At 44.7% G+C, this 20,262-nt stretch overlaps 1 protein-coding gene across 3 annotated transcripts in view; it reads right to left on the bottom strand.

Annotated features, from left to right (window-relative positions):
* Positions 1-20,262, bottom strand: part of UBE4A (ubiquitination factor E4A) — a 267,483-nt gene that overhangs the window by 221,485 nt on the left and 25,736 nt on the right. For all 3 annotated transcript variants that reach the window (XM_069224741.1, XM_069224739.1, XM_069224740.1), the window contains exons 4-5: positions 7,029-7,141; positions 6,191-6,343 (exon numbers count right to left, since the gene is read on the bottom strand). In XM_069224741.1, coding sequence (XP_069080842.1) covers positions 6,191-6,343; positions 7,029-7,141 — 266 coding nt within the window. The remainder of the gene's footprint in view (positions 1-6,190; positions 6,344-7,028; positions 7,142-20,262) is intronic.

The raw sequence follows: 20,262 nt of genomic DNA, 5'->3' as shown, positions 1-20,262 counted from the left end.
ATGCAAAACATGCAAGTCACCCCTACAGCACGCCTTATAGCCTCAAGGCAAGGTTCATGATATTACATACGAGGACATATATGCAAGCGCAAATATGCCCCTGTATTGTCTTTTTCGATTCTCAGACCTAGTAAATGAACAGGGAAACCAATGTAAGTACATGTAGTTGACAATGGTCACTACAAGTTCCCCCGCTACATGATGGCTTCACTAAAAATAGGGATGTTTGGTATCAAACATCTTGTATTAATAAACCCTCACTGATGTCAGTGATGGATTTATTAACATGCACCCAGAGGGTACCTTAGGGGATTCCCCCTGAAAAACCTACCCTTTACCTGTGTGCTGGCTGACTAGTTTTAGCTAGTCTACCACCAACAGACAGGTTTCTGAGCCTTTGCTCTTGGGCAGACAGGTAAACACCCTGCTCTGGCAGGGATGTTAACACACCCATCCCTACAGGATGACCTGCAAACCTGCATTCAAGGCTGGGGCTTCAAATAAGTCCACTACCCTTGGTATACAGATCTGGCTTCCCTCAAAAGGGAGATGCCACCCCCGAGCCCATTAGGAACCTGGATGGGTGAGAAATCTGGTATTCCCAGAGGTGTGTCCATCCCTAAGGTCAGTCACACCCCCAAGGCTGAGCAGCCTGATGTGGACACAACATTTAGAAACCTGCCATTTTGTGTTGGCAGAATTAGGAACTTTGGGACAGGGTTATGCTCGGTGGGGAGGGGGGATGGGGGCAAAGGGTGAGTAGCCCATTGGCTACTACCCTACACTTCCCTAAACACCCCTATTTGTAGTAGTTAGGGTAGCCCCTGACACTAGGAAATCAGATTCCTGCTGACCTGCGAAGGACACTCAAGAGCCGTGAAAGCAAAGACTGAGAAAAAAAACACCCGACTTGGCAGCAGTCGGCTGGCCTGTCTGCTGTTCCTGCCAAACCTCACCAAAGTCGCCTTGTCCTGCAAGCTGTTGTGTCTCCAAAAGTCTGGGAAATCTGTCTGCTTTCAACAGAGACCCAAGAACTCCTGTGGAGCAGCTCTGGACTGCCAAAACCAGACACCAGAAAGTACCACTGCACCTGTGCCACCTAGCTTGAGTTGAAGTAGGCCAACGGTGCCAGCTTGGTCCCCAGCCCTCCAGAGAAAGCCCACTTTGGACTCTGCGCCACCACCAGCCTCTCTTTGAAGCCCCCCTCCCCTCAATTGCGAGTGCTCCCGATGACAAAAATTCGATGCCTCATGACACCTCTGCACACGTCACCCCTGGCCCGCGGAGAAGAGGACCTAAGGTGTCCCTACGTCCCTGAGCATCGCGAGAGCTGACCCCTCTTACTAGTCCAGCCCAACTAGCCTACCAGTCCATATGTGCAGTCTCTTTTTTAATCGGATCAATCCCCAATGACTAACATTGGGCACCCAAAGCTGAAAAGCACCTCTGCACCCATCCGTCCCAGTGCCGCCAGAGGTGATCTGTTGGTGCTGCAGGGGACCTTGCCCATTACTTACCTTAAGTCCATGAGATTGGTCCCGTAAGTCACTGTACTATACCTGAATGCAGCATTTGTTTTTCCTCCATAGGATAACTTTGCCACCTCTGAAAAATGCAGTCGACTTTTAAAACCTAAAAGTATTTCTCTTGCAAAACATACTCACCTGATCGTATTGATTCTGGTGCCTAAATAGATATAAAGATGTGTTATTATTATTATTTTTTTTTAATGGGAGTGGATCCCCTTATTGAGACGTGTGCCTCAATTATTGACTGTGTGTATCTACAGATGTCCAACACTCCTCTCTGATAAGCCTACGGCTGTTCAACCACAGCACCCCCTAATGGAGCACTTTGGGCTTGCTAGAGCAAGCTCCTGTCCAATAGTAAGGGAAACCATGGACTCTCTGCACAGTAAATCTCATTTTGATATACTATATAAAGTGCCAGCTTTCTACATGGATGTAGGAAAGTACCCTCTTTCTTGGCATGGTTACCCCCATTTTCTGCCCGTTGTTAGTGTGTTTGACTGTGTTAACTGGGACTCTGCTAACCAGGACTCCAGTGATTGTGCTCTCTCCCTTCAAACTTGGTTACTTGAACCACTTACACACCACATTTTGCATACTGGTGCCCACATGTATTTCCCTAGTATATGTTACCAAGTCCATTGGGGTATCAGGAGATTTCCCCCCTGTGCCCCCCCCCCAACCACCCATGGGCTGCAGCATGTATTAAGCCACCCATGGGGAGACCATGCAAAGTGTATCTGCAGGCCTGCCATTGCAGCCTGAGTGAAAGGGTGCATGCACCCTTTTCACTACAGGTCACTGCACCAGGTCACTATAAGTGACCCCTATGGCAGGCCTTACTAGCCCTGAGGGCACGGTGCAAGTACCTGTGTGTGAGGGCACCCTTGCACTAGCAGAGGTGCCCCCACGAACTACAGTTCCATTTTCCTGGACTTCGTGAGTGCAGGAACGCCACACGCGACGTTGCTTAGTTACAAATCTAACACGGAAGACGCGGCTCCAAACACACGCGCTGAAGCGATCGATTCGGCCTGTACGCGCCGAATACGGGAGATGATATAAACAGCAATCTTTCTGACTCCAGATGGGCGGCTCTAAGTAGTAGGGTCCATCGGTTAAGCTAATTGAAGAAGATATACAGGAGTCCTTTGGTCCATTTTGATCTTTATAATTAAGAATTTCATTTGCCCTTCTCCAGTCCTGATGAGGCCTTAAATCAGTAGGCCGAAACGCGTTGACTTGTTGTATTGCAAGTGTATTGGGCTTGTTAAAGAATGGAATATATTGTAAAAACTTAAGTTGCACTATATCACACTTATGTGAAAGTAATGCACAACACCTTGATAAGTGAGTGTACGTAAAAGCCCAGTTCCTTAGCATTTAGAAGTGGATCACATGTGGAGTTATAACAGTGACCACCAGTCAAATATATAGGGCATTGTTTCCTTATACTGTTATATCTGTGATGAAGTCTATTGTGAATATTTTGTCTATTTTATGTGTACAGTTATTATTGTAGTGTATGTAAGTTTTACGTCTTCCCAGATCCTTTTTTGCTATTAAAAAAATCGGTTGGAAATAAATTTGAGTAAGAAATAAACTCAGAAGCTACAGAATAGAGGTCTGTTCTTATCACTTAGGATTAAATTTGTCTCTACCTGCCATCTTTCTCTTTGTTGACCTTACTAGCCCTGAGGGCACGGTGCAAGTACCTGTGTGTGAGGGCACCCTTGCACTAGCAGAGGTGCCCCCACGAACTACAGTTCCATTTTCCTGGACTTCGTGAGTGCAGGAACGCCATTTTATGCATATATTGGACATAGGTCACTACTTATGTCCAGCTACATAATGGTAACTCCGAACCTAGGCATGTTTGGTATCAAATATGTCCGAATAATACCCCAATACAGTTGCCAGTATTGGAAGTTTGATTCCATGCACTCTGGGGCTCCTTAGAAGACCCCCCAGCATTGCCCCTACCAGCCTTCCGGTGTTTTCCAGGCAGCCCAAGCTGCTGCCACCCCCTCAAGACAGTTTCTGACCACCTGCTGCTTGAACAGCTCAGGCCTGGGGAGGCAGAACAAAGGATTTTCTTTGGGAGAGGGGGTAACACCCTCTCCCTTTTGAAATAGGTGTTACATGGCTTGGGAGGGGTAGCCTCCTCAAGCCACTGGTATGCTTTGAAGGGCACATTTGGTGCCCTCTGCACATAAACCAGTCTACACCGGTTCAGGGACCCCTAGTCCCTGCTCTGGTGCAAAACTGGACAATAAAAGGGGGAGTGACCACTTCCCTGTCCGTCACCACCCCAGTGGTGGTGCCCAGAGCTCCTCCAGAGGGTCCCTGGGTTCTGCCATCTTGAATCCAAGGTTGGCAGGGACCTCTGGTAGTATCTGTGAGGCCAGGTCAGGCAGGAGACAGCAGAGCCCCCTCCTGATAGGTGCTTACCTGGCTAGGTGACCAATCACTCTTTCAGGTCTATTTAGGGTCTCTCTCTTGGGTGGGTCCTCAGATTCTGCTTGCAAGATTACAGCAGGATTCCTCTGCAACCTCGACTTCTGGCCTCTGGAACCACAAGTGGGCCCTCCAGGAACCGATAATCTAGATCCATGACGAAGGCTCTGCTTGCAACAATGATTTCACGGCTCTTTCCAGCTTCTGAAAAATATTCCCGGCTGTGCATCGCCTGAGGGCGGCAATTCTTCAGTCTGCACAAAAAGGAAGAAGTAATCTCCCTTGGAGTGAAGAAGTCACTCCCCTGCATTCGCAGGCACCAACTGCAATGACGACCAGCAGCGTGGATCTCCTCTCATCCTGAGCTGCGTGGATCCTGCATCACGGGTGGTGGTCCGGAGTAGACCTCTTGGTCATCTCTGCCAGTTGTCCAACTTTGGTGGAGGTAAGCTCTTGCCTTCCCACGCAGAACCGTACCCCTGCCCCATGCACCGAGCCTCTTGCAGCTACCAAGGCTTGTTGGCATCTCCTCCAAGGGATCTTCAGGGTCTGTGTAGCCCCAGCCCCCAGCACTCCTTCCTGCAATGCACAGCTCTCTGCGTGCTTCTCCTGTGGCGTGGGACCCTTCTCCAGTTGTGCTGCGTGGGCTTCTCTGCAACTCCTGGTTCCTCATCTAGTGGGTCTCCTGTGGGGGCTGCCTCTTCTTCTGTGGACTCTAACTTGAAGAGGGGTCCACTAGGAATCCCCTTCCTCCACCCCTCCATTTCCAACTCCCCCCCGAGTTGAGTCCTTCTGGACCTTGCTGTTCCCGGGCAGCCCCAATTTTGCTTCACCTTGACTTCAGCCTTTGCTGAGACTTGGTGGTGGTTATTCCACGCCACTGACCAACTGCAATCATCCATCTGGCGTGGGACGTCGACTGCATCCTCCAGGAACTCTTCACCTGCTCCAGGGCTGCCTTACTGACTGTCTTCGTCCTATTGTCGACAAACTCCTGCAACCACAATTGGGGGGTAATGGCTCCTGCGGCCACTGAACTCTAGGACTTCTGGACTTGGTCCCCTTCTTCCACAAGTCTTCCTCTTCAGGAATCCACCACTAGTTTCTTGCAGTCTTGTCTGGGTGTTGAACTTTCTTCTTTTTCTTCCTTTTGGGTCATTTCTAGAAAATCCAGTAACATACTCCATTCTTCCTGGATGCTGGGGGTAGTATGGTACTTACCTTTGGGGTTTCCTAGTTCCCCAGCCCCCCTCTACACATCCCACTTACCTAGGTGCGGTCCTCCATTCGCATTTCATTTTTTTTAGTATATGGTTTGGGCTTCCCCCTAGTGTCACTATTGTCTATTGCTATTTGCACTGTTTTCTATGCCTATTTCCGATTACTAGTGTTGTTATCTAGTGTGTTACTTACCTCCTATTGGAGGGTTGCCTCTCTAATACTTTTTGGTAATTGTGTCACTAAAACAAAGTACCTTTTTTTGTAACACTGAGTGTTTTCTTTCATGTGTGTAAGTGGTATTGCATGAGCTTTGCGTGTCTCCTTGCGCCTTAGCTGCCCATCCACAGATACCTCTAGAGAACCTGGCTTCTATTCACTGCCCACACTACACTAATAGGGGATAACTGGACCTGGTATAGGGTATAAGTACCTTAGGTACCACCCACATGCCAGGCCAGCTTCCTACAATGAATCAGTAAAATAAATGAAGTGTGTCTTTCATCTATAAGGAAGGGGCAAAGGGAAGGACTATAGCTACATGCCCTGAATCCCATGGCCACCCACATACAATAAAGTGCAAATGAAATTAACCGCTTGTATCCACTCATGGTTCATTTTCCTCCCCTGCATATTTTTGTATTTACAACTAGCCCTATTTGTATTCTCAACCTTTAGCTCACAAAGTCCAACATAATAAACTCAAATTTTGAAACCGGTAGTCCATACCATAGAAAGCAGATTGATGTGGTAGGCCCCAAATGACTGATGTGGCAAATTGTATCACATCTACGTAAACACACAGTTCATCTTAGTACTCAAAAATCAATGAATACTTTAATTGAATGATGATATTAATTACCACTTCGACTACCATAAACATTAGAACGATATTAAAAGAGAAGAAACAACTCCTCGACTTCTCATTTTCGTACCACCTGCTCCACACTACAGCTAGCACACCTCAAGCCTCAGCCATCACAAACCTCTTCCTTTGCCCTCTGGAAGCAGGCATTAAGGTATGGGATAATGTGCTTCTCCCCAGCATCACGATCTGCTGAGAGGTTTTGTGTGCCCGCAGAAGTCATGCAGATCAGGTGGTTGCCGGGTTCTGGAAGCAGCAGTCGACTGAAGACGGCCTGAGAAGGGAGAGAAAAAATAAATAAATACAACTTCTGAGACCAAACACAAAGGAATGCCAATAGCTGGGTATTACCCACACATCCAAGAAAAGACTAACAACAACCAATTGGAATGTTTATAAAAAGAACCCTCCTCTCCCCCTCCAAGAACAGAATCTCAAAACCACAGTGTTTAGGAAACAAAACTGAAACCTAAGTGGTAGGGTCTACAAAACACAACCAGGAAAGAAGTTCCCATACAATGGCAGGGAGTGTTCATTAAAACATTTATTATTTCAGAAGCTTTAACCCCAGAAGGCCAAGAAGATCCAGTACTGCAGGATTTGCCCGATCCCAGAACAGTGTACACATCACAAAAATTAGATGAGAGGTTCTCCAAACACCAAAATAAAGCCCCAGGGTCAGGATGAGCCAATGGAAAATACAACCAAGCGATCAAAATAAATTCAGGACCTAGGAAAAAATTATCTTCTCCTCTCGCCATAGAGGTGGCTATGTGCAAAACATTGCCATAATCAGATGGCTCAAATGGCAGTGACATAGGTTCCCCTGCAGTATCCATAACCTTAATTTGCTTTCAGTAACATTTTCCAGAAAAATACAAAATGCGAAGTGCTGTTAATGCTAGAAGAGACCAGAAACAACTATTTGATCCCTGACAGAAGGGAAGTCATTCATGAACCTGTTCCACATTCTCCATGTCGAGCCAGTCCTGTCCATCCAGATCAGCCGCCATCTCTTCGAGGTAGACGCATCGCATTGGAATTCCATTCCCGCCCTTCAGGCTGGGGTCACCTGGGAAGACAGAGTACATACTATAAATGGACACAGCCTGCCACTAGTAGGTGACTCAGTGATAGGTCCAGCCAACACATACTGCTGTTTCATTATGGACATATGCATGTGCATTCTAAAAACACTCACTCAAATGAGTTGTGGAAACGTTACTGAACACAATTTATAGCTAAATATCAACGTCACTGCTGGGTTGCCCGAATACGCATTAATTTTCAAAAATGTTACTTTATAGCCCTCTGTAAAAGGCTTCCTATGATTAAGAAGGGTAGGTACTCTTATCACTTCGTTAGTTTACAACATTGGAATCTAATTATGGCATTCTTTGGCTGCTCTCTTGGTTTACCCAGCAGAAGAGCATCAAATATTTATGACATAAGTGCAGCAAATTAAGGATATATTGTGGCAAATGCCGAGGTGTCAACACACTGAAGTAAAAACAGCTACTAAAAACATTTAATCATTGAGAACTTTGGAGACAATGTCTAAGTAGCAACAACCTTTTTTCTTTCAACCATGCTGGATTTAAAGCACCAAGTTTTGGCAGTTCAGCTTTCAAACAGACTTACTGCTATCTAAATACATAATGTGGTCTTGGGGGGGGGGGGGGGGGGGTGGTTCATCCCTTTCAACTTTCTCTGAACTGCCTCTTTCAGCCATTGGCTTGAGATTTTGTCTATTCCATCTTGGCTCAGGCAAACGGATTATTTATCTCCCACCTAATGCTACTAGCTGTTTGTATGTGCTTCCTCAATTGTATGTCTTACTAATGTGCTAACGCAATCTACATTGGCATATCAAAGCCAGACCTACCCACATTGTCAACGCTTATTCTAATGTGATTTGGTAATTTTACTAACTTTGAACTGCATAAAAAGTTACATCTGTGCATCAAATACGTTTACAGCCCAAGGATGGTAAGAGTGCAAAGGAACATGGACTGTCACAGTATTTTTTTCTGACCAAGAATTTATACACTCACCAAGTACTGAACACAATGAATCTTGAAACAGAATTAATCCCAAGTAAATATGTTCTATTTAACATAAAGATTAATAGACTGAAATATACTGTATGTAAACTTGCTGTTTCCGTGGTTATATCTCTGATACAAATGGGTTTGTGAAAGGAATGCACTATAATGACGTTACCACTGTCAGTGTGAAACATATCTATTAAAAGAATCTAATGCGGGAAACTGAGTTTTCCCCTCTTACTCCTTTCGGAAGTTCAATCACAAGAGTTTATGGAGGGTCCCAGTACCAATGGCAGTAGGTCTTACCCGCTTCTGCGGTATCGAACCTTTCAGCTGCACAGTGAAGTCCTGCTATGTATTGGCAAAGTCCACTGCATGAGGTCACATGTGGCAACACCCGGCAGGAGCAGGCTCTCTCCCATGAGCCACGCTACTGGCTCGTTCTAGCAATCAGGGTTATTTGTGGCGGGGAACAGGATGATCTCCTTGCTCCTGACGGGGCTCTAGTGAGCTCCTTCGATCCTCTGTCCTCCTGTGGTGTAGTTCGCAGAATGCACGCTGAACCTGCCTTGGTCACAGTAGCAGTTTCTCTGTTCCAGGTGACAGCCGGACCCTTGGCCTCAGCAACTCCAGGGTCCCTTCTGGCATACAAGGTCACTACCACGGCACTCACAAATCCAGTCACCTTGACCTGGTGTTAAAGTTCACGGTGATCCCCTCTCTAGCACCCAGGGACACCCACCTTGACATCGTGAAGGACTGGCTCCCTCCACACAACTCTTGCTCCTCGACCTAGTCCACAGTGGCCCCTCCTGGTACACTGGGGTTGCTAAATTGATACAGCACACAGGCTACAGCCCATCAGTGCAAAAGAGGTCTTCTCACACCTCGCAAAGGGAGTCCTCATGATAGGATCACCTCCCCCACAGCCCCCTAGGAACTTGCTCCTTTCAGCGCTCTCCGCTTCATCAAAGGGCGCACTGGTCTTGGTGAGCAGGGAGGTGCTGGTGCTCCAGGGCAGGCAGTCTTGGTTTCCCTGGGTGGTGTCCCCTCACCCAGCGTGGACACTGGCATGACTGGGCACCTCCCCAGTCCTGGTCACAGGCAGGCATCTTGAGAAGCTTCCCCTCCTCGCACAGCCCATCTGGCTGCTCGGCAGATGACAGTTTGGGGCTTCAAACTCAACCAGAGAGGTAGGAGAACAACCCTTACAACCCCACTCAGTCCCAATCCATAATTCAAATGCACAAAACGTGGGATGGGTTTCTATTGCACTTTCAACACTTTGCCAGTTTTTTCTATATACCGAGTACCTGGTCCTTCAGGAAGATATATCCCTGTTATGGATGGAAAGGCCTCACCCACTTAGTTCTGACTTTACATATTCTTACTGTCTTCAAACGTAAGGGGTGCAGTTACACATAGTGGCACAGAGATGGGAACAACCATAAAGAGTTAAACTCCTCTCATGGTGGTTTTTCCCGTGATGCGGCAGCAGAACTTCAAGTCAGTGCCACCTGAAAACCCCTCGGCAGGCCTAAAGAGCACATCCAGAAAGCAACCAGAACAAAAGTCAGACAAAATGTTACTTATATACAAAGTCAACCCAATGCACACAGAGGAATAGCTCATACAGTTTCAACAATGTTTAAAACTTAAAAGCATGGATGAAACAGGGTCTGCCACACAACGCATGCCCACCCTCCACGCGGCCCACTTGCTGTCTCAGATGGGCAGGTACCAAATAGACTACATGCTGCGTTTGTGGCGAGGGGCAGCGAAGCATTTGAGGTAGTGCAGTGACTGGACGGAGACCAGTGTGTTGGAGTAAGGCTAATGTCACTTTATTTACTTAGGGCAAAAATTATTTGCAAAGCAGTGCTCTTACTTTTTGATGTTAGGAGCAAATATGCTGTATTTCAAGTTTTTTGGGGGAGACATTTAGGAACCTACCCCCAAACCTTTTGCCTCCTCTACTTCACTGGCACATGCATCCTCCAGGCAGCCCTTCCTCCCACTCACGATCTACGGCACATATCCATGGTGCCGCATAACCAAGCTTGGCGGAAGGCTACATATGTACATGAGGGAGAGAGCTGGAAAACGTATGCACTCTCACAGTGCGCATAACAAAAAAGTCGCTCCTGAAAACAGACCAGTAAGGCAAGCAAATGAGAGGGACAATGAAGCCAACCAACGGTAAGCAATGGGTGGACTTCTAGTCCACTCTAATTTACCAATATGGCCTGCAACAGACAGCACATGAGCTATCTTCAGATAGACCTAGAAATTAAGAGTGTTCCTGGGGCTAAGCGGAACAATGCAAAAACTATTTTTGGGGAGTGATGTGAATCAGACTATAGGAAATAGCTCACCTTTTACATTAGTCTTTTGGTATGTGTTTCCGATATAAATATTGCAGTTAGGCAAAAGAAAGATGGCTATGAGAAAGTCAACAAACACATCAAATGACCACAAACAGGGCAATGCAATCACTTGAACTGGCATTCTCAAATTTGGCAATTGCAAGAAGTGAAACAAACATGAGTACGCATTTGTTCTGTAGAGTTCCCCTACAATTTCTTTTAAGAAAGTTAGGTATTACTGTAAATAAATTTAAATAGCCCTTACTATCCATGACAAGGCACTGACGTGCTTTGTGGTGTAAAGTATGCTGCTTCGGATCCCAAGGTTAGTGGTTAACCCACTGGTTGGACTTCTTGATTATTTATAATTGTCTTGTGTTCTCAATGAAAGGATTCCATGCATTTCGTCCAATGTGTGTAGTAGATTATATTAGTTGGTGTTAGAAGGCCTGGAATAATCATAAAAGTGTTACTAGACTAGCAGGTGTAGTAACATGAATAATCTACTCAACCTCACTGAAATGTACTTCACCCGTAAACTGGTCTCAAATTGTGTGATCCTAGGCAAATATTTAGTTTTATGGAGCTTCCTTTTTCTTCATGATCACATACGAAAGCATCTTTAAATATGCGAGTTCACTATTTCTACTGTACAAAAAAACTCTTGATTTACTAGACTAAAAACATTTGCTCCTTGTATAATAAGATGGAGCCCACATATAGGGTACACATGACCCCTGGCTTGCCTCTTAGTCCACTAATAGCATTGTCATCAGGGCAGGAATATTCCCTAGTTTATGTTTAAAAACTCACTTTTAATATATATTACTAAAGCATGATGTGATATTGCACTGCTATATAAAGACAGCACATTTTCCATTTGAATGGCCACATTTTCCCCCACTAACATTCAGTTTTACTGCTAAAACTATATAGCACGTAAATAATGTTTGGAAATTGGGTTTCAGCTAAAATATTTAATATATGTACATCACTAAGTAAAGTACTCCGATTTGTTTACAGCCTATAAAAATCTTTTTTCCACCACACTGGATTACAAACGTGCCTCCATAACACTGAAATATATTTTGAAATATTTGTACAGTTCACCTATCTAGTTCATTGTTGTGTTACAAAAAAGCCTGGAATCTTACAGCCTTTCATTTCACACGCTTTGCACAGCACGATTGTCACATAGTTCAATTTACAAAAGCCTCTAAATTCACCTTCAGAGACAGAGAAGTAAATGTAGGAAGACAAACTGACTTTTGACCTCTGTCTCTGAATGCTGAGTAAAGGTGACAAGATATAAACAAGATTTAAAAGGCATCTTTATTGCTCATTCACTTTGTGAGTGAACAGAACACCTTGTATTTGTCAACTCGCAGGAACAGGCGAGTAGGCCCTAAAAACAGCTTATCCTGATTAAATCAGAGTCGCCATAGTGAGCAGAAGAGTAGATTTCTCACGCCCTGGTTAGATATAATCATTAATAAGGGTATGGGAGTATATGAAGAAGGTTGGGACGACTATATAGGCTAGAAAATATTAAATATTGTTAGGTTGCAGGATTATGGTTTCAAAGGAGAAATTGTGATCTACTAAATGAGGCCTGGCCAATAGCAGAAATAAAATGATAAACACAACTGTCATGTGACTTAAAGTAGGCTGGACTCAAAGTGGAGACATACGGACACTGAAGATATAGTGAGGGCCATTCAACAGAAGAAAAAAAATGAGGAAAACAATCAATAGTTTATGTCAATGGCCATTTTGCTTGCAGGATTTGAGGGCTATAGTGGGAGAAGACGTTTTGGATCACAAACAATCTGAGGATGTAGAACTAGAACAAAATATGTGCGGTGCTGAAATGCTGATACGCACTGTTAGCTTACTACAGCATGTGGGTTAGAGTTTGGAAGTTGTCTCTGCTTTGGACCTATGTAGAAAGATCCATGTGGAGACAACTAAGGTGCGGTTATCATATTAAGGGGTGAGGAGCTTGGCAGCGAAATAATTCCACCTCTATGGAAACAGTTGTCAATTTTAAATTTTGTGATATGCTAAATGCAATGATTAACACCACAGGCCTCTATTCTGCTGGTAGGTTTGTTTATCTATTTTATTTTAAGTTCTCAATCTCATTCTCTAGGTTGGTTGTGGCAGGTCGTCATTCACTCCGATCTTCTAGATCTGGGGGAGATTACAGGTGTGGACAATAAATGAGCGTGAATCAGAGATCTGCCTAGGCACACAGCATTATAGTTCTCCTTTAAAAGATTGCTATTGTGTGACACAAAATGCAGAGATTTGCCAAGATGTACTGGGTTATAAAAATCCTTTTGTTATAAGAGGATGTTGGTGTTCATGCTTTATTACTATATCTTCAATGGATTATATTGGGGCCCTCTAATCACCAGCAATATGTGGCAGACCACTTCAGTCTTCACAGACCCATCTTGTAAATATTGAGTGGTTAGTTAGGTGGGGTACTAGATCCTGTTTCTGTCCCCTCCATTTGCCAGCAAGACTCTACAAGACGTTTCATACTTTATACAGGTGTCCCACTGAGAATGAGGCAATCGGGTAGTAAATTAGTATATGGTAATGTCTTGCAACACATACTACATGTAGTTGAGACCAGGAGAACCATCAGAAAGACTACAGTCTTATGCTTAGACAAATAGTGCGTTTATCCTGGTGCGGGTGTTTGAATACGAAGTTGATGCTCCAAGGTGGCAAGTAGGCTGTACCCAGGGTGACAGACTCCTGGAGACTAGTGGGTGGGCAGTAGGGAGGAGTGATAATCACTTAGAGCCCAGATGATTGTCCGTACAGAAGGGTGATAGTCGCCTAGAGCCCAGTATCAGTGATCATCATCTTGCGGTTATATATAAAGGTTTGTAAACAAGCGCACTAATCTCCTACAGTACGACAGCAAATACCTCTCATAGTGGTGAATAGCTGCTAACCTTGTTGTTTTGGAGGTAAAGAGGTAGGGTTTCTGGCCATAGGCTCTTTTCAAACCTTAACAGACTCAAACAAGCAGCCCCCCTAAACTGGCACCATTTACCTGGACCTCCACAATGGATGCCCTAAAAGACCGGTTCAAGTGGCAGGAAATGCACTAGTTGACAGGTGAGCTAGCAACAATGGAACCCTGCGAGTTAGACTCAGCGGCCTAAAGCTAGGCCAATTAAGAACCCAACAAAAATGTTTAACAAGCAGAGCCCTGCTGCTAGGAAAATCTCCTTAGTTTGAAAGGTACATGAAGAAAACGAGGTAAAGGTGGTGCAAATACGTCCTTAATGGTCAGTAATGCTACTAAACACAAAGCCATTTAATCTAAATTTCAATAAATAAAAATTTGGGAGGCATAAACTCAAGCAGATAGTGTGTGTAGATCAGTCCTCTGTAGCACAACACCATTGCAAAATGGGCCCTGCAAGCATTACAATTTTAGACTGCTTTACAAGGACGGGAAATAACCCTGGTGCTTAAAGGATTTGACTACAACGACAGCCTTTGGAGTCAGACTAGGCAGCCTAACTGAACTAACTATACATTTTAACCAACAGGAACCCCCCTTCCTCGGACTGAGGCAGATGGCGTCAGCGTAGCCGCGTCCACGCTACGCCACGCCCACCTCCAGTGCCGGCTCGAACGTAGGCTGAGGACGTTCCTCAGCCCGGGAGAAATGCTGCCCTTTGTTTTTCTTTTTCCGCCCGTATCGGAGGGCACTTGGCGGCCGGGGCTCCTCGCCTCTTTCTGCGCAGAGCAAGCGAGGTCACTGTGATGCCGCCGCCTCGCCGCTCCGTGAGGATTAGAGAGTCCCCCTGCACGCCGAAGCCGGGTCGCACCTAGAGGCTTGGCACGCACCGGCCTGTCATCGTGTTTTGTTTGCTTGGATTTCTTTCTGATTAAAGCGGACTCCACTTTATTACAACATCGGCATCGGTTTGGGGCCCCCGTGCCCCCCCTCCCCTCCCCGTTCCTGGGATGTAAGAAGCAGCAGGAGGGTGAAAAATAAAAAAAGACTAAAGCTCCAGGAGGATAGCCAGAAGCGGCTGGGCTACAAATCTAACCAGGTACCGGGTCTGTGGCAAAGGCTCCATAAGGGCCATACTACTTTATCTTCTATGGGACCAGCCACCCCCTTTTTCTGCAGGACTACTGACTATCAATCTACGAACTTGGTGGGCTCTTTGCTTCCTTTTTGTGAGTTGGCTCTTGCATAGTGCATGATACATGGTCATGGCATGAATGGGACTACGGGACGGTGCTAAAAAGTAATAAACTGTTAAGCTAGAGCTTGCAGGAGTAATGATCTTTTGAAATACCCAGATTGAAAACTGTTCTCAGAATTGAACTGGATTAGACATCAGGATATGTACAGCCAAGCCTACTTGAAGTTTGTGAATTTATGTTCCTTGAAAACCTTTGGCAAATTGTTGTTGAGCGCGCAAACTGGGCTAGTACGTTTGGAAAGAACTTGTGATTTAATTATTAGCAATCTTATGGTTATCATGGCACCCAAAAACAGTCGAAACCTTGGGGAGAAAGGAGAAGGGGCACGAGCTGCCCGGGCTAAAAAGTCTAGTGGCGAAATGGCCACCGGCAATAAAAGACCAACCCTAACGCTTGGGAAAATAAGCGGGAAACAGGCTATGGGAACAAGTAGACAAGCCAAAAACAATGGCCCTCTAATGTTCCCCCCGGGGGAAAGAAAACACAGTCTATAATTACGGGCTTTTGTAAAGGAGGCATACAAGAGGGCAATCTTGAGCATTTCTCCCCCCACCCCCAAGTAGGAATGCAATCGACAGTAGGCATGAAACAGGTGGATGATAGAGAAGTGAAAGAGCTTCCTGAGGATGGAAGTCATGAGAAGGACTGCCCTTCGGACTGGCAGAAAACTTCTATGCCCTTGAAAGTCGCTGAGAGCGCAGCGCTCAAGGGGGGGAAGAGGAGTCCGTAAGGCAAAAGGATGTAGAGACATATACGCCCTTGAAGGGAATCCTCAATTCAGACTTAAAGAACATGGAAATTGTGTCCTACCCCAAGTCACTCAAGAAGCTATCTGTATATCAAAGGATTCTGCGAGGGGGGCCAGAATAGTCTAAAGATGGAGGGGACAAATTTTATTCTTTAACAGAGGACTCAGACTCTACTAACAGTGGTCCAGGGTCAAGTGAAAGTAGAGATAGTATCTCTTCTGAATCTGCTAGCTTTTTATCCGTTGCAGAGTCCACGGTGCGACAGCAGCAGCGGAAAAGCAAGGGGTTGGACCCCAGTAGAGATAATGCAGAGTCCTCAGCCCAGACCCGGAAAGCTCTCAAATGGGACTATTCAGGTACAAATCTTATGAGCACAGTAGAGGCCCATCCCTCCCAGAATGCAACTAAGGGGGCTGAAGAATCGGTATGTGGCCCAGCTCATACAATTGATGATCAACATACAGATTCTGAAATGCTACAGTCTATATACAATTTAATAAAAGGAACTACAAACTGAGACAAGAGCAGAAAGCCAGAGGGCACGGTTGGCTACAAAACAGCTACAAGGAACAGTGCGTAAGGTGGTCAAATCCTGCACAGAAATTGTGGGGAAACTATATTCAATGGAAGAGAGGTCATCGGTCGTTGAAGGAGAGATCGAGGCACCTAGGCGACACCAACATTCAGGCCAACGGTGGTCTGACTGTCTCGAGGGGGGTGGGGGACAGAGAGGGAGTGTTTGGGGGGGTGGGGACAAGCTCAGTTTGGGGTAGGGGACGGGGGGGGGGGGGCGGGGAGAGAAAAATGTGTACCCAAAAAGAAGTGTAGCGTTATGTATGATGCTACCAATATAAGATGGTCACGGGTTAGGTGTAAGGCTAAACCACCCAAGTTAGTCAAAGATTGTCAATTGAGATTGTACACATGTCAAGTATTAGGATAGCAACCATTAATATATGTGGGCTAAATACCCCCCGGAAGAGGGAAAAAACGCAGATGATTTGAGAATGTTAAAAGCAGATATTTACTGCCTGCAAGAAACACATGTAGAAAAAGCAGATAGGAAATTGTTAGAAAGCCTAGGTTTGCGGTTATTAGGGTGTACCGAACAGGTGACCAAAACAAAGGGGGTTGCGATCATGGCAGATAGTGCTAACTGCATTGTTAATCGGCAGAAAGTAGATACAAATTGGTAGGTGGGTAATAATGGAGTGTTTAGTAGGTAATGTTAGATTTACGTTATGTTAATTATATGGCTCAATGGAAGATGACCCCTCATTATTTGATTTTATATCTGTAGAACTGACACTATGGCTCGCACCATACATTATCTGTGGCGATTTTAACTTTAATGGGTCAAGGGATGAGGCACAGAGCCTAAGAGATATTAGAAGGAATAAATAAATATCCAGGGCGGAAGCCTAGAGTTTTTCAGGCTCTTAAGAATATGCAAAGGGAGGTTGGATTAATAGATGCATGGTTAGCTCTGGAAGGCCCTAAACCGGGATATACTTATTTTTCTGCACCGCATAGGAAATTTGCTACATTGGTTTATTTTTTAGTGTCTCCAATATTCCTAGACGAATTAGAGATTAAGTTATACCCTCGCTTTATGGCGGACCATAACCCACTGGTATTAGTGATTAAGGATAGAGAACGCTAGAGAGTTCAGACGAACTGGACATTTGAGCGCGGTTTGCTGAATGATCCTTTGTATATACAGCACATGAGTGTGCGGCTAAAGGAATTTTTAGATTTCAATATTGGAACAGCCCCAATAGAAATAGTTTGGGATATATTAAAGGCAGTTATACTGGGGGAAACTATGGGCTACAGTATTACGCGACGGAAGCAGGCGACAACTCAGCTTCAGATCAGCTTATCCGGGCTATTAGGAAGGATGTTGGGGTCAAGGATGCTATACATCAGGTTTCAGTCGCAAAAATGGCCTTCGGGAACTATTCAACCGAGAGGTTAGCGTGAAAAATAGCAAAAAAACGAAGTGAGTGTTATGAATGCAGTGAAAACGTAGGGCACATATTAGCCATGCGGATCTGCCAGTGGGCAACTTCAGGTATAATCCTACAAGTACAAAATGAGGCTGGGCTGACAGTAACGAGGCCTGACTCTATTAGGGAAGCCTTCCAGGAATACTATACAGAATTATATGACACAGCTAATATGGGACAGGAGCATATTGATAACCACTGGCTGATGCCGACTAGGTATAGCCAGATTACAGCAGACGATCAAAAAATACTGGAACAGGAGGTGACAGTGGAGGAAATGTTAGACGCACTTGAGGCACTTCCAAGTGGGAAAGCTGTGGGGCCAGATGGCATTCCTTTAGAGTTATACAAACACTTTAAGAAGGTGCTCTCATCAGTTTTGTTGGAATTTATGAATCATGTGAAGATGGGAGGTAACCCCCCTCCATCCTGGGGCTCTGCTAATATTGTGGTATTTTTAAAGAAAGGGAGGAACCCGGATAGCTTAAGCTCATACCGCCCTATCACCTTGATGAATAGGGATGCAAAAATGTATTCCAAAATATTAGCGACTCAACTGTCTGGATGCATTCGTAAGCTGGTTAGCTGTAACCAACATGGTTTTGTTCCCAGTAGGAATACAACTGATCACATAAGGAGGGTTATAGCATTATTCAATGCTACACATGTGGCAGCAGAGCCTTTGGCCATGATTTTATTGGATGCAGAGAAAGCATTTGACAGAGTTAACTGGAAGTATCTTTGGGATATATTAAGGGTATATGGCTTAGGAGAAAGATTTACCACAGCTGTCAAAGCACTATATAAGGAACCAAGTGCTGGCATCCGGATCGGGGGAGAATGCTCCCATCCCTTTAGGATTAGACTGGGTACATGGCAAGGATGTCCATGCTCACCATTATTTTTTGTGCTTTACTTAGATCTCTTCCTACGATTTTTGGAAAAGAATACGAATGTTCAGCCAGTTATTAGTCATGGGTGGTCAACATAAATTTTGGCTTATGCAGATGATGTGGCAGTTATAACTGCGAACCCTGATCTTGCCCTGAGAGAGATTGAGGATGTAGCAGAAAAGTTTCTGGCAGTTTCTGGCTATCTCCTCAACAGGGATAAGACACAAATAGTTATGAATGAGTATTGTAGGTCGTCAGATATACGGAAAGTAGAACACGCAGTGTACTTAGGGATTGATAATTGACCTCAGGAAGAGGAGACTGTCCGGTCTAATCATTTGCCTATTATAGAAAATGCCAGATATAATTTTAGTAGATGGAACAACTTGCACATGACGATCATGGGGCGGTGTAATCTGATAAAGATGACCTTTCTACCGAAAATACTATATTTATTTCGTACATCCCATTGGAAATTGAGAAATATTTGTTTAGGAAATTAGACCAACTAATCATGCGGTTTGTTTGGTCATACGTTAAGATACGCAGGACAAGCAAATATATGACACTTTCAAGGGGGGTCCCTCCCCAACTTTAAATTGTATCAGATGGCAGCTGCAATGCAGTATATGCAATCATTGTTTATAAGGGGAACACGGGTAAATGATAGGGAATATGTCCCTAGTATTTATGAGGTATTAATTGGCCCGGATGCAAAAGGGGCGATGTTCAAGCGTTTGGAACCAAGCTATTTTAAGAAAACTCGGTTTAAAGGTCTTCAGGCAGCTTTTAAAATTTGGGGTTTATTGCGAAAGAAAATTGGGCTGGGAAGGTATAATTACTACACTCTGATCAAAGAGAACATGTTCCTCCCTGGGATTTTTCACGACAGTATTATGGAGCAGTGGAATCAACAGGGCATACAAAGGCTCAGGGATTTCATTGAGGATTCTACAATTATGGCTTTTGGAAGCCTACGGGGGAAATTCAAATTAGCCCAAACAAGCTTTTTCAAATACTTACAAGTAAGAGACTTTGGGCCAGATGTAGCAAAGGTTTATACCCATTCTGTGTCTATGGGAAAAAGTGTTCGTACATATGGCCCTTTATCTTACGAAAGATTGGTGGACCAGTAGGGTTTGTTAAGAATTATTTTCTAGAAAAGATTAATTCACCTGATAAGTATACAATACGATTATTATATGTGGAATTGACAGAAAATCTTTCTGATGATCTGGTGAAGCATAGTCAAATATTGAGTTTTAAGCTAAATGTGGAAGAGGAAGCCTTCTAGGAGTCTCTAGAGTTAGGGTCTACCTCCCTGCTGTCAGCATCTCTCCAGGCACAACATTATAAAACAATATTTGACCTGTATATTACGCCCAGGAAATTAACACAATGGGGTCGGGAACAAGGGGTACATTGCCCAAGATGTCAGCAATATGGGGTGGATATAATCCATATGTTTGCGACCTGAATAAAATTAGTGAATCTTCAAGGGAAACTGGAAAAGTTTGTTAAAGATGTTGTAGGATTAGAAATTGAGTTAACACCGGGGGTGGTTATATTAGGAGTCACAGAGCAAAGGAAGCCTACTGTCAGAAAATTTATTTTTATGATTATGTCAGTATATCGACTGTGTATTTCTTCGGCCTGGCTTGATCAAACACCCCCTACATATCAGAATTGGTTAGATCGTCTCCTTGCAGTATACCAGCTGGAAAAGGCCCTGTATGAGCGAAAAGGGAAAAGAGGGAGACAAAAAGGGCGAGAAATATGGTTTTTTTTGGGTGAATGGCTTGCCAATAAGTGACGACTGTACGAGATATGTTACATGTGGTCAAATGATCTACAGATTTATTGATGCGATTGTTGGTAAC

This window comes from Pleurodeles waltl, chromosome 3_1, assembly GCF_031143425.1.
Source record: "Pleurodeles waltl isolate 20211129_DDA chromosome 3_1, aPleWal1.hap1.20221129, whole genome shotgun sequence".
In the NCBI taxonomy this organism is placed as follows: Eukaryota; Metazoa; Chordata; class Amphibia; order Caudata; family Salamandridae; genus Pleurodeles; species Pleurodeles waltl.
This window is presented reverse-complemented; position numbering and strand designations above follow the sequence as displayed.